The 15,170-nt window shown below is 38.4% G+C and overlaps 1 protein-coding gene across 7 annotated transcripts in view; it reads left to right on the top strand.

The window, feature by feature from the left end:
* The window catches only part of NRG1 (neuregulin 1), a 201,379-nt gene that overhangs the window by 36,105 nt on the left and 150,104 nt on the right, over positions 1-15,170 (top strand). For all 7 annotated transcript variants that reach the window (XM_032468476.1, XM_032468477.1, XM_032468479.1 and 4 more), the window contains exons 2-3: positions 3,359-3,536; positions 13,271-13,392. In XM_032468476.1, coding sequence (XP_032324367.1) covers positions 3,359-3,536; positions 13,271-13,392 — 300 coding nt within the window. The remainder of the gene's footprint in view (positions 1-3,358; positions 3,537-13,270; positions 13,393-15,170) is intronic.

The raw sequence follows: 15,170 nt of genomic DNA, 5'->3' as shown, positions 1-15,170 counted from the left end.
GATACAGCAGCACTGAGTATGCTTAAAAAAAGAAAAAAGTGCCCCCCCAGACAATTAAAACAAGAGGATTGCTTAGATGAATGGTTCTTTTTATAAATGTATTTCATCTTTATCACAAATATTCATTCATGCATTAAATTTTTGGAGTAAACTAGCCTAGTGCCTTAGATTTTTGTGTGGTCAGCATGTCAAATAAATATTTTTGGATTACTGCCACAGTATTTTTCCTGCATTATGCAACATGTCAATTAAGAAATGTAATGTGCAAAAATAGACTTTTTAAAGTATACAATTATACCTACTTGCATTGAGTTAGAGTCAGAAGAATACACTTGTGATTTTTTTAAAGCCCTTTGAAACACTGAAATCCTGTGAAAAGGAGCCTGTAAAATGTGTGGCATTGCTCTGAGGGTATTTGAGTTTCTATTTTTATAGGCTGCTTTTTTTTGCACTTTACTGTCTGTCTCTGGCGATACATTTCTTAGGGTGTGGATGTGTTCATATTAATGTCAAGCAAGTTTGAAATAGATTTCAGCAAAGACTGCTTAAAACTTACTCTATCATTAAATTGTTTCAGGGTGTGGAAATGCTGCCTCTCCAGAATCCCGCTGAAAGCAAAATTATAAACCCTGGTAGACCAAATACAATTAAATCCTGCTAAGGATGCTCAGACCACTTACTGCTTTAGAAGCATTAACTTAGCATTGCGTTTGCCTTCAACCAGTTTTTAGTTATCAGACCATTTTACTCTTAGACCAGAATTGAAAGGCAAGTAAAAAAAAATTTGCAATTTTTAAATCAAAGTGCTCACTTAAAAAAAATTGCCCCAAGGTTTTGGAACTACTCCTCGTCTGATAAAATTATACCTGAGTGTTAGAAAGTACTTGGTGGAGTAGATTTTTTTTTTCCAGTGAAATAAGAGAGATTATTTCATGTGAGCAAACTGTCTATGGAAGAAATATACGTACTTAAAATGTATTCTGGTAACATAGAGTTATTATTTTATAATCTAATGGAAGAAAACTTACTGTACTGAAAATTATCTCATTATAAATAGATGAGAGAAACCACACAGATCAGATGTGCTCAATATTAGTTTGTATTTTTATCAGGAAATCTGTGAAATATTCAGGGCTCTTCCATTAGTGTGGTTATTGTGAAGACAAAGAAGAATTTATGTTATTGTCTAGTCTGCTGGAGACCTGAATTCGGGCTCCACCTGGAGTGAGTGAGGAATTTTGTATGGTACTTCTCTAGAAAAGGCTACTGACAGCAGAACGTGGGCCAGCCGTGCAGTCATGTGGCTGGGTTGGTGGTCCACAGATTTGCTTCTCCGTTTACACTATGGAGGATTTTGAGTTAACTCCTTAAAGATGCTCTTCTCTGAAAAGCTGGATATCTTCATGTCACAGATGGTTTCCCCAGAAGACACAGGAGAGACATTATTACAAGTGGACTTCTAGGGCCTCCAGATAAATTAAAAGGGGATATGTAATTGTAAGGACACTGCTAAGAATTCACAACATTCAAACTGTTTTGGCTGTAATTTATTGGAAACTTCATATCCTCATTCTTTTTTTTTTTTTTTTTTTTTTTTCTGGATTTGCTTGGTAAGGGCAGTGTTGTAGGAAAACGAACCCAGAGTAGGAAAGGGACTCCATTTCCTGTTCGTGTCTAGCATGGCTCTGGCTGCTGCCTTGGAGTCTTCACTGCTGTGCACAGTGAATAGCTGCTCACTGCATCCCAGAGGTGCAGTCTCCTTTGGTGTGTTTGAGGAATTAACTTCCTGTTAAGTCCTCAATGGGGGCAGAAGTAGATTTTGTAGTTGACTTTTCTAAGAATCGTTGGAAACAGAGGTGTTGAGATCTCCGATTCTGCAATGTTGATTATTAAGGGAAATTTTGTGTGCAGAGGGAAATCCATTCATTATGCTTTTTAAAAACTGTTTTATTATGAAAAAATTGGACATGCTATACAGAACTGTGTAACAAACCCCCGTTTCTACCTATTGTCTAACTTCTACAGGGATCTACTTCTGGGGAAATTTGTTTCATTTTTACGCCTACTCGTTCCCCCACCACCATTTCATTTTGAAGTAAATCTCAGCTCTTATAACATTTGATCCATAAATACTTCAGTAGAGAATAGATACTCCTTTAAGCAGTCTTGCTTAAAATAAGAATGTTATCTAAGTGTTTAATGTAAAATATCCTACAAATTAATGCACAGTTTAGTACTCCCAGTCTCTGTTTGAGAAGATGTAAAAAGGCTAAATCCAATCAAACTGATAATTTGATGGGAGTGTGGGGGTCATCTGGAAAGATCATGCATTGTCTGTGAAACAGTAACTGTAGGTCCAATAAAGGAGTGATGTTGCCGAAGAATTTCTTGAAGAAATGAACATGGTTCAGATTTATGAGTCCTCTTTGTTCTTTGGGCTACTTCTGATGCAAGGGTAGTATGACTGCGACTCTCCAGAATGTTGTAACCATGGACAAGAGACACTTACCTGTCTCTGAAGTTAAACGTCCCATTAAAAAGTAGGTATGGTACCTGCTGTACCTATTTGCAGAACTGTGATGAAGATTCATTGTGATCGGGGATGTGAGCATGCTTTAGAAATAATGGCCCAGATACGTATTCTTTAGCATAAGATTTTAGTTCTTTGAAATGACCAGTGTTCAGGATTTTTGAAGGTATCAGAGAATGTAAAGGTTGAGGAAATTACTATCACACCTATGTGTATATATACACACACACATATATATATGTACATCTTAGAATACTTTTTAAAGAATATTTTTTAAGTTGAAGTATAGCTGATGTACAATATTATGTAAGTTACAGGTGTGCAATATAGTGATTCACAATTTTTCAAGGTTATATTCCATTTATAGTTATTATAAAATATTGGTGATATTCCCTGTGTTGTAAAATATATCACTGTAGCTTATTTCATACATAATCGTTTGTACCTCTTAATGCTCTACCCTTATCTTGCCCCACCCCCTTTTCTTCTCCCCACTGGAAACCACTAGTTTGTTCTTGATATCAACGAGTCTTTTTTAAGAATAATTTTATAATCTAAGTTCTCTTTTTCCCCCATGAATATTTTTTGCTTGAGCATTTTATTTTTCTCTAAGTTGAAATACATTTTGGCTGCCCACCCCCACCCGCACCGACCCCCACCACTGTTTTGGTTTTTTTGGTTTTTTGGTTTTTTTGGTTTTTGTCTCTCTCTCAGGTAGTTAAAGCCTTTGAGAATGGTTTCTTGATCAGGCTCACCAAAATTAATATGTTTCTCTCTGAAAGATCACCATGTGATCAGAACATTTTTCCATTCTCTTTTCTGTTTCAGCCTTGCCTCCCCGATTGAAAGAGATGAAAAGTCAGGAGTCGGCTGCAGGCTCCAAACTGGTGCTTCGGTGCGAGACCAGTTCTGAATACTCCTCTCTCAAATTCAAATGGTTCAAGAATGGAAATGAATTAAACCGAAAGAACAAACCACAAAACATCAAGATACAGAAAAGGCCGGGGTAAGTATCCTGTATGTCACGGCAGAGGAAGTGCCTAGCAGCAGAATGATAAAATCTGTATATATACATATAGGTTACTTGCAGCCTAATAAGTAAAGATACCATCAACAAACCATGATATACAATAAATGAAGAGATTTTTTTCATCATAGGGTGGCCAGAACTTGTGTCGTTATATAAGAAAGAATTTCAAGTTTCTGATTCTTGCAGTTTCTGGATGAGGAAAGGGAAGGATGGATGTGGAAAGAACTGTAGAGTGTGGGTGGAAATAGAAGGGCTGAGGGGAGACAGTATTAACAGCAGCTGTTTTAATAGCAATAAGTGAGATTCTAAAATTCTGCTTAGAGCGCCAGGGCCTCACACAGTCAAAATCCCGGCTTCGCTGTAAAGATCAATAATTACCTAGATTTATGGATAGACTTAGAATGTCATCCGTTGAATCTGAACTATTTTCAAGTGAGAGTTGAATACATAAAATTACACTTCCTAAGAATTTTTACCCAACAGTTATCTTAAAACTGCATCACCATTATAGCAGATTAAAACATCGGGTAATCCTGGGTAGCAAGAATCTTAAATGCCCCTGCCCTCCCTTGAGGAGGTCTGTATTTGAGAAGGTTTCACGTGACTCCTTGTAACATCTTGGTAGGTATGTTCTATACCGCCTGTAAAATGATGCTCTTTGATATTCCTATAGTCTTCATTTATATTTATTTCCTTAGTTAAGACATTGTTCTTCTAATATCCAGCTACATTTTGAAATTACAGGGAGAGATACACGTCTTGGATTTTTGCTTGTAAACAGTCCTTTGATCATGTGACGTGTATTCATTCTAATAGTGATTCCAAGCTCAAAGATTGCATTTTCTCTATTTACACTTCAGAGCAGTCGAGTGAAATCCCAGGTATGAAGCAGCAATGAAAGAATCCCCCCCCCCGGACTTGGGTTTCATAAGACAACTACTAAAAAGTTGTCACACCCACGCGAGCAAGAGTAAACGAAGTGATTGTAATGGAACTTAATTTAATCTTACCAAAGTGCTTAATTAGTCTAAAAGCCGTCATTAAGGAGGGTTTCCTGCTTTCCATGGTTCTATTAACTACACTGCTTATTCTAGTTATTGATTGTGTCAGCAAGATCTCTTGATTTCAAAGTATAATGCAGCGTAAAGGAAAGCCTCAGTGTCACCTTCTGTAGCAAGTGGTGCTTCAAAGATACAGAAAACAAAGACACAAAAAATAACACTGGAAAGTGACAGGGTGTTTTCATACATAATCTTGTGTGTTTGTTTTTTACAACATTCCCCTAGGTAGTAAGAGGAGTCAAACTGCACACGGTAACGCTCTACTTTTGCAGACTAAGAAATCAAGGGTCCAAAAAGCATTGCCTTGCCTCATGTCACCCAACTAGCTGTGACTAAGCTGGAACACAAATCTATTTCTTGATGCCTCATCCTTCTTTAAAAAGGGAAAGCTGACATGTTTACTACCATGTGTGCATGTGGGGAGGGGAGGAGACAGAGTGAGTGAAATGAAAAAAATGAGTCTTACAGACAGGTTGAACAACAACAAAAAATCCTTCTTGATAGATTTTGGTGTCTGTTTTGTTTTCATCAGTTAGCCAAGTTAGTAAGAAACTAAGTTGTCTGCACATGCAGCGTGATGTCTCGCTCATTTCTATGTGGCTGTCAAACAATAACAAAAATATTTACGTGCCCACAGAAGGCTTTTATGCTAGGAATACGGAGGAATGGAATAATCATCAGGTGTTTGTTATCTTTACGCCCAGGGAGTCATAAGATTGCAGAGTGATGATCTCATTCAGCCTTATATCAAAAAGGAGTTCCAGCAATCATGTGCTAAAACCCTATTAGAGCCGGGGAGCTTCAGGATTTTTAAGCAGCCCATCTGTGTACACATAGTGGTCTAAAAAAAAAAAGCATTACTTATATATTGAGGTCAGTTCTGCTTTATCATAAGTCAAGATTTAATCAGGGATATGAAATGTCTAGCACTTCATATCAGATAATAAAACTCAGTGCTAAATTGTACGTTACCGACACAAAGTGCCATGAGAGTGGTGGGGGGGACCCCAAGAGCTTCAGGAGTCCCTGTGAGGAGGTGGGTCTGGGGAAGAGGGAACGTGCCTCTGGCTGGGTAGGTGAAGAGCAGAAACCGCAGTCAGTAGCAGGCCCTGTTTATAGGGCAGTGAAGAGGCCATTTGGGTTGGGTCAGTGGGGGAGTCGATGGGAAGTTTTGCCCTCTCCCAGACAAGATGCCGTGCGTCTGCCCTGAGCTAGCTGCTGGGTCCGCGGAGATGAACAAGAAGTGCTCCCTGCTCTCCAGAGGCTAGGTCTCAAGATGGGAGGAGAATGTAAGCAGTTATGTAATCCTCAGTTTTAAAGTGGACGGGATGCTGTAGGAAGACATGCACATGGACGGTGGGGAGGGCCCCCAGCCAGGGACAGTGGAGGCTTCGCTAGGAAGATGGAGAGGAGGGAGGGAGGGAGCGGGGAGAGGGCCACCTGGGCTGAAGGAACAGGACCAAGCAAGCTGCAGACTGCAGGTGTTCCATGTGAGGATGCCTGGAGAGGAAAAGCTAATGAAGTTGGATAGATACGTTGATAAAAACGGAACAACAGAAAAAGTGAGCTGCCCAGAATGAATATGGCTTTGAAAGAGCACATGTAAATGTGAAGAGCTAATTTGTTACATGGCTTGGATGACATATAAAAGTGTCATTAGTATTCACAAAAGCATTTTCGTCTTGGCTTCATGGGCCCAGACACCTAACAGCACTGTCTTACATATTAATAAAATCCCATTATACCGGAAAGGCTGACATTCGGAAATTACTTCTTTTAAACAATAGCTTTGCTGGAAAGAATTAAATGAGAAGGGAAAAGACTTTTATTCAAGTAATGTGACTGTAAATTACTCTTGGCAAAACAGTGAACATTTTTGATCCTTTAAAAAAGAAGACACTTTGTGTAAAGTGGGCAACTGCTCGATAAGTGATCACCTTGTTGGGTTTCAGCATTGGGTATTCAGTCATTTCTGAAGTTGTATCTAAAAAAACAAAAATTGGTGTCATCGCCTTTTTTTTGAAGGACCAAACTGAATCTGAATTTAATTAACATTTGCAAAGTACTTTTTCATTTCATCTTATAAATAGTAAGAAAAAGAATACTGCTGTTTTTATACCCATTAAAAAATTAATATCCTGAAAATGATGGAAGCTGGGTTTCTGCCTATAGATCTCATGTTAATGAGGGAACACTTGGACCTGAAATTGAGCTGACTCTACGTCTCATGTCTTCTCACCACTCCTTGTGGTTTTGCTATGGTGTCCAGTAAAGTCACAGCATAGGGGAAGGGGCCTGTTTAGGCATAGGGTAAAGTCTTCAATAAAAAACATTCCTATTCTTCAGCTTCGTCTACATACTCACAATTTTTCATTACAAGGATATTCAGAATGTTAATGGTGTGCAGTGGTTACTTGCTTACTTGACTTACACTTTATCTTACTGTATTCGCTTTTACTCAAGAAGGGACACACTTTACCTGAGACTGTGCTCACCAAGCAGAGGTGAATTTTAGTGTGAGGTTTCGGATTTCCCTGGGATCCTCTTTATTTAATGTAAAACATTGACTCTCTTCCAAACCTTCATCTAAGTTTGTTTTTCACATTTTAGAATATAGATTCTTTGCAGCAGCTAGTATTTACCTTTAGTTCCTTAGTGTTATGAAAAGATTTCACACCAATAGGCAATGTCTGTTATTTTGTAAAGTCTTACCCTCTTTGGCCCTGCTCCTACTAATAAATGACATTCTTATATGTTCCTCCTAAGATTTTGCATTCACGCTTGAGCCTCTGTTTGTTTTCTTTGGCTAAATGATGTGTGGGACCAATTAAAAGAAATGGAAACTGCCCTAATCTTAATTGCCTGCTTATCCCTTTGTTCTTGTTTCCTTTGCCTGGTGGACGATTGTGATCAAGAAAACTGGTTAAAGAGCTTGGTGTGTGACAGATCATTGTGGGACCATCCAGTTGGCCTCATGTACATACCTGTTCTCTGTTAGCCTTGTTAAAGACTGACTTCCAGTTGTTTGTAAACGGTACATGCTTTTGGATGCCCTTAATTTTGTATCAGCTCTGTGTTTCTGCTCTTACATATTTTAATTTTGTTTAAAATTAACTCTAATTGGTTTGGTCAAAAATTTTTGAATTGTTTTTTAAAGAATTGTTTCTCTCGTTACCAATTGTTGGCGTTGTTGTGGCTGTTGTTGTTTTGACTCTAATAGAAAACTTTTATATGTGTTCCCTTCTCTTGTTAGCTGAGCCACTCTGGCACGTCACTGTAACTTCGTACGTAGGAAAATCTTAAACCCCTTCGGTATAAAATGGGAATTCCCAGTGCCTATTTCCTAGAGTTTGTGCAAGGTGTTTTGTGCAGTACCTGGTTCCACAGAGTCTAATAGTTGCCTTGAAGTCTCTCATTCTCTTCTTTACCTTTCTCATCATTGTCTGTTGGACAGTATCTGAAGCTGTGTTGAACACACACACACGCATGAGTTCATATGTTTCCTTAGAGATCAGAGGAATGGAATTATATAAACTAAGATCTTTGATATATGCATCTAAGTTGCTTTAGCCTATAAATAATTGTGGGAAGAATCAACCTAAATAAGAAAAATGAGATAGTGCTATTGGAACCTTGAATCCCTCTTGTCAGTGAGCACTAATTGAAAGAACAAAGTTTGCATTTTGATATAAAAAAAGAAAAAGAAGTAAATATTTACAGCTTTCATTTATAAATCGGTTTGTATAGTTTATTGTTGATTAGTTTTTCTTATTCCCAAAGCCACGCATGTTTATTATAAAAATCTAAATATTGCAGGAATGTAGCGTGTAATTGTAATAATAGCCAACACTTACTGGGAGCTTGCTGTATTTCAAGCATTGTTTTAAACATTTTTCATGTATTCACTCTTTTAAAAGTTTTAGAAAGTGAAAGTCCACCAAAGCATCAGGCCCTCCCAGCTTCCCAGATAACTCACCAATTAAAGACCAGAAAGTTAATTTTGTGGTGGGAAGGGAATTCAATAATTCTTTCAAGTTAACTTTCTTCTTATAGACAGTATATGGTAACCTGTTGAAGAAAGTAAAATGAGATTATTAATACCCATACTTAAACCCCTGAATTGTTGCAGTGTATCATTTTCAAGAAAGATTTGTCTTTTTCTATTCTTTCACTACTTCCCATTCCTACTCTTGGACCCAACGATGGAAGAATCTCATAGTTAGTAAATAAACTATGGTACACAGACAATGGAGTATTGTTTAATGCTAAAAAAAAAAAAATGAGCTATTAAACCCTGGAAAGAAATGGAGGAAACTTAAATGCATATGACTACATGAAATCAGTTAATCTGAAAAGACTATCCAATGTATGACTCCAACTAGTTGACATTCTAGAAAAGGCAAAACTATGGTGACAGTAAAAATAGCAGTGGTTGCCAGGGATTTAAGGAAGGGAAGACAGGAGTAAATCAGCTGAGCACAGAGGAATTTTGAGACGGTGAAACTTTTCTGTGGGATACTGTCATGGTGGATACGCATCAGGATACATTTGTCCAAAGCCATAGTACGTACACCACCAAGAGCAAACTCTGATGTGCACTGCGAACTGGGTGATGACGTGTCCGTGTAGGCTCATCAGCTGTCACAAATGCACATCTCTGGTGAGGAATGTTATTACTGGGGGAGGCTACAGAGGTACAGAGACAAGGGGTCTGTGGAAGATCTCTGTACCTTCTCCTCAATGTTGTAGTGAACTGAACACTGCTCAAAATAAACTCAATTAAAAGAAATCTGTATAGTGAGTTAAATGTATCATTGGAGTTCAAAGGGGCCCCTTGTGTCCCTTGAGAATGTTGAGTTTCTACTGAATTTCCAAAAGGGTTGCCTGCCTTTTTGACATAAACACTTTCTCTCTTTAGATTTTTAAATATGAGGCTCTGATTGAAGCTTTCATTTTGAAGCAGGATTTTTTTTTCACAAATAATTGAAACCACTGATCTATTTTAATCTTTCTCTGCATAGAGATATTCTTGTTAGGAGTTGCTCGACAGGTGGCTATCCAGACTTGAATCTTTCCAAGAGAGAACCTCACCCTTTCACGTCACACCCTCTCCACTTTTGAACACGCGAAAGTTTCTTCCTCATATATTTTCCAAAATGTGCCTTCTTTTTCTTGTAAGACATAATTCTACCTTCAAGAGCTTCTCCCAATAATTTCCTTTTTCAGATAACAGCAATGAAATACATTTAAATAGCTATCCGTATCTTGTTCACAGCTGCCTGCCTGTGGGACCTCTGTTTCTTTAATAGAATCTTCTCTAGTAATAAGATTTCTAGGTCCTATTCAATTCTGACCATCCTCTTCTAAAGTCCTCTAGCTATGGAGAGATATTTTTTCAAATGCCACTTTGAAACATAATTCAATACCCTAGATGTGATCCATCCTGTGAGCAGTATATTGAGACATTTTTCCAATTTGATTTATGCTCTTTTAATATTAATTTGGCCAAACAGTGCATACCTTTCTTTTTCTTCTTTTTTTGGGGGGGGAATAGTTGTGGAAGATGGAGTAATGTTAAATGTGTGGTTAATTGAAATCCTTTTTTCTGTATTTAGTGTTGTCCAGGCTCCTCTCTCCCAGCCCGTATTTCTGCTACTGATTTTTGAACCCGAATGTATTTGTCATGCTTCTCTTGATTAAATTGATTCTTGGTCTCAGCCCACTGAAGTTCAGTCCTGGAATTCCCAGGGGTTTCTCTACAGAAAGGATTCTTTAGTCGCTTGTCATGCCTGTTTTAGAAATTCACTGTAACTATTTGCATAAAAATGGCTAAGAGGTACTGCTGTAAAGATACCTGTTTAAGTCGGTTTAATGCAACATTTATTGGAGCATAGAAAATGCCTTTTTTTTTTTCTTGTTCTCTTTCTTTTTTGCTCTTTAAGCATAATGCTTATTTACATTACTTGGAAGAGTATTCCAGGAAACACTGCCCAAGTCTTTTAGAAGGATTTTGATTTTAAGATTTCTCCCTTTCAGGTTAACAGTAAGTCAGTGTTAACGGTAAATTTGATGACCATGTTTCTTATAGTTTGATTTGTTTCCATAGTTAAAATATGAATGGCACAGGGTAAAGAAAGAACTCCTTGCATATCATCACGGACTGTTCCTAGGTTTATATAAATAGGAGAGCACGGCTGTTCTTGGAATTACAGTAATCTTGGGGTGTTGTACATTCTCGGGATGTTGTTGTAATCATCTTATCTCAGAATTTGGGGGCTTAACGAGAAAAGTTACTATTTTCTTACATTAGAAATTCACTTTTTCTTCTGTGTTGAAAAACAAGGATGTTATTCCCATCCTGATATTCTTCCTGATTTATTTATCAGTGATTGTTAGTGTTTCCATGGTCGCACATGAAAATTCTTTCAGCTAATTAAGTTCTTGGGGGCTGGACGAGCTTATTGTATTTATTCCATCAATAATCCATTTTAAAAACACTAGATTTGAATACTCCAAAACCAGGTTTAAAAGTTAACAGAACTTGACAGGGGATTATATCCTAATATTGTTTTATATTGATAATTCTAAAGTTTTTATATTTTATTATTAAATCTTAATATCTGCTTACCAAGATACTTGCCATCAAGATGGTCTATTTTGGTTTATGGGGATATACTTCAGGGAAGCTTTTCTGTGAGTGACCCTCTCTGATTAACACGTGAATGTCCCTGTATAAATTGTCCTTGGAGGTCCCCCCATTACACAGATAGACAAGGCTGTTGTTAGAGTAGGTCCACTTGTCATCAACTAGTTGTGTAGATCATTCTTTTCAAAAAATATTAACACATATGCCATGTGAGTAACAAGAATTCTGTGGTCAAATAGGTTTAAGAGAAGCTAAATAACGTATTCCCTTCTTGGAGGATCAAAGGACATTGGCATATTAATCCTGCTGGATTTTTTTAAAGCCTGTTTTTGTTTAACCTAATGTCTTCCCAACTTATTTAAGCATAGCTTACTTTGTTCTGTTTTGTTTTCTCAAGTTTATCTGTTGACGTTGTTCTGAGGCACAACTAGTGAAGTTAACTTTTCAGTCCACATGTTGGTTTGACTTTGGTGGCCTTGGTCTAGACTACCTCCGGCTGGCTCTGCCTTCTTAGTACTGCATCCTCCCTGCCTGCTGCCAGCCGTAGGAGCATGAGGCCCTGCAGAGAGCTGGCGTGGGAACACGCAAGTATTTTATTCATTTGTCCACACGTTCACCCAACAACGTTTGAGGATGCACTGAGGACAAAGCGGTGCTGTATTCTGGGAGGATACTAGCTTGAGAGAGAAGACGTACTGAAAGACCCAGTAGACTCATGAGAGAGGCACTCAAGGCTGTCAGAATTTAGACAAAGGGGAGAGCGTGGCTCCCGCTAAGTGATTATGAAAGGTTTCATGAAGGAACTGGTGCTTGAGGTGGTCCTTGAAGGTCAGCTAATATCTTGATAGAAATATGGGGCCCCCATTCTAGGAAGAAGAAATGACCCAAGCAACAGCATTAAGGTGGAGGACCAAAAGGCTTACCCAAGCGGCTGGGTAGATGGCTCACTTGAGTTGACTGGGGGAGAAGAGTGGGAATTAAATTTGGAACAACTGATCCAACTTCATTAATAATATTATTAGACAAGAAGACCAGGAAGTTCACTTAAAAAGTAGGAAGGTGTAATTTATGGGAGGTATGCATGTAAGTCAGAGTTGCTTCCTTTGCTTCCTACCTTCTTTTCTCCCTGTTGCCCTCCTCTCAAGAACCCAGACCGTCAGTACCAGGCTTCTGTCTACAAGGACACTTTTCAAAGGCTTTAGTAAATGCTGAGCCAATCCTCAGCAGTTCCAAGTTTTTAAATCATAGAGATTGCTTAAATTATAGGCTATGTGTAACAGTTAAGCATAGATAGATGCAAATCACAATGCTGCTCATGCTCAAAAAGAGTGCCAAATATCGATTTAAGATGCAGACTTTTATGAAAGTGTGTGCTATTGTTGCATGAATATTTATTTCAGTATTAAGAGCCATTTGTGTGGTACTCTGCTCCCAGCAACGAGAATCTTCTTTAAGAAAAAAAAAGACAAATTCCCTGTCTTTGAGAAGTGATAAATCCTCTTCATTCAAAATCAAGGTAATTCCTGATGTTACTCTCCTGAGAAAAGAAGGACCGAGCGTTTTCATCTATTCTAGTCTTCATTAAGTATCTGCCCTTACCAGATTTATAAGAAATGATTTTACACTTTTTTATCATCCTTAACCCTATTGGCTGGTAACCTTGAGATATACAGAGGAAAGAAAATTTACTATTTAGATAGGAAAAATTCTGAGGCTAATAATGTGGTTAGTGGTGGTGCTAGAGGAATAAAAAGAAGAATTAGAGAAGGGAATTCCTTTAAATTGCCACTCTGGGTGATTAAATTAGGACTATGTCCAGGGTATAACTTAAATGAGGTGCATCTCACTTTCACTCTTGGTAAAATCATACCTCGATGAACAGTTGTATTTTAACACGTGTGTAGAGTGGGAAGGGGCAGTTTGAAACTACACGGAAATACATTTTGATGATCATTGTATTTCTGTGAAAAATACTTAACACCCCTTTGGTCCTTATCTTACAGGAAGTCAGAACTTCGCATTAGCAAAGCATCGCTGGCTGATTCTGGAGAATATACGTGCAAAGTGACCAGCAAATTAGGAAATGACAGCGCCTCTGCCAACATCACCATCGTGGATTCAAATGGTAAGAGATACCTACTGCATTCTGCTTCTCGGTGTGTAAGGCGTGTGCTCAAGATACGTGGTGAGACTTGTAGTACACTGGTGTGTTGAATCGCATTGTGAACCGATGAACACCACGGAAGGAAAATCATATTATTTCGAATATCTTGTGTGTCCTCCATGAAGCTCTTCACCCCAGGAAGTGAAATAAACCTGAAATATACATAGGTTTTCTTTTAAAGGGTTTGAATAATGTCATGAATGGCAGAGACAGGATGGGTTGCTAGAAGAAAGAGGTTGTACCTCCACTTTAAGTTACCTGGAGACAGCAGTCAAGACTTCCATTCAGTCAACAACAGAATATGTGTATATAAATAATTTATATACAGAATACATAGGTATATACAGAATATGTGTATATTGTATATATTTACATACATACATATATTATGTATGAAAGTGTGTACGTTGTGTGTGTGTACATGTGTGTAAACAGAATATAATCTTGACTTAGTCCTGGGAAATTTTATGTTCTTATATATAAGTTTTTAATACATCTGACTCTAGTAGAAGGTTAAGTCTGTCAATTTTTTAGGTCTTAATTGAAATTAAGAGCATCTTAGAGGCAAAGCATGTCCTACTATGCAGAAGCTTCAGCTTCTGCTTTCCTGAGAGCAGTGCCAAGGGGACGGTCATTAAAGAAATGAATGACGTGGAGGTAGAAGGTGGCACCGACCCTCCGGCAGCGTCTCTGAGTTATCCGAGGAAAGGCAGAGCATCACGGCCGGTGGCTCTCCATTTGTGATACCCAGTACCCCACAACGTGATGGAGCCATCTGCAGAGGAATGAGGAGCTAGCAGTGAGCATCGGGATCTCTACAAACAATAAAATACTGCTTCAAAGCTTTTTGTGAATGATGTCACTTAACTTCTGCCTTCAGAAACCCTGTCATCTGTTAGAAAACCAAGCCTACTTGCACTGCTTCCAGACAGGCGATGGCAAAGAATGTTCAGTGCCAAGATCCGAGCTCTTAAAGTGATGACAGAAGTGTGAGGCCAGCAAGGGAAGAGTGAGGGGAACTTCAGGGTTCACTCCACAGGACACTGGTGTTTGTATCAGTCGACTTTATAGGGTGGGAGAAGGGAGTGAGACGTGAATGTGAGGAAGGGTTGGGAGAAGCCACGTTCATTGCTAGGCTTCGGTGGACTTCCCAGCGAACTGCTCTAGCACAGTGGCAGCGAAGTTCATTACTTCCGTTTTAAATGCCTCCCTCCACAGAGAGTAAAGGACAACAGTGAAAAGTGGTTTCCATGATCATTGTTAGGGGCTGTGTTGATCGTTTAAAATTTAAGAGCCATTTAAAATGTGTATGAGTAACGATGACATCACCTTACTTTTGAATCAGCACAGGTTAAGCCATAGGGTTTTGCTTGTGTTATTTTACCCCACTTGGAATTTTATAGGTTGCAGCTTGAAGCACAAATTTAAAACGAATTTCAGTGGCTTATTCTTTTCTCCCTATTACACCATGCTTAATAGCCTGTTCTCAGTTTGTCACTGGCTTGCTGCCACATGTCTCTTCCTGGTAAAGGCGACTGAGTTATGATTTGGACACTTGGATTAGATTTGTGTAGCTATGCATACTATAAAATCCCGGGAAAATAGAATTAAAGTAAGTGTCATAGTGTGACTGGGTGCTTACAGTAGAATTATATTTAATATTCCATGTTTTCTGAATTATAGGATTAAGCAGTTAATTACTTACCACTGTATTATTCCTGGCAAAAGACTCACAGGGA

Source organism: Camelus ferus, chromosome 26, assembly GCF_009834535.1.
Source record: "Camelus ferus isolate YT-003-E chromosome 26, BCGSAC_Cfer_1.0, whole genome shotgun sequence".
NCBI classification, from domain to species: Eukaryota; Metazoa; Chordata; class Mammalia; order Artiodactyla; family Camelidae; genus Camelus; species Camelus ferus.
The sequence above is the reverse complement of the archived record's forward strand: the minus strand, read 5'-3'. Positions and strand labels throughout refer to the sequence as shown.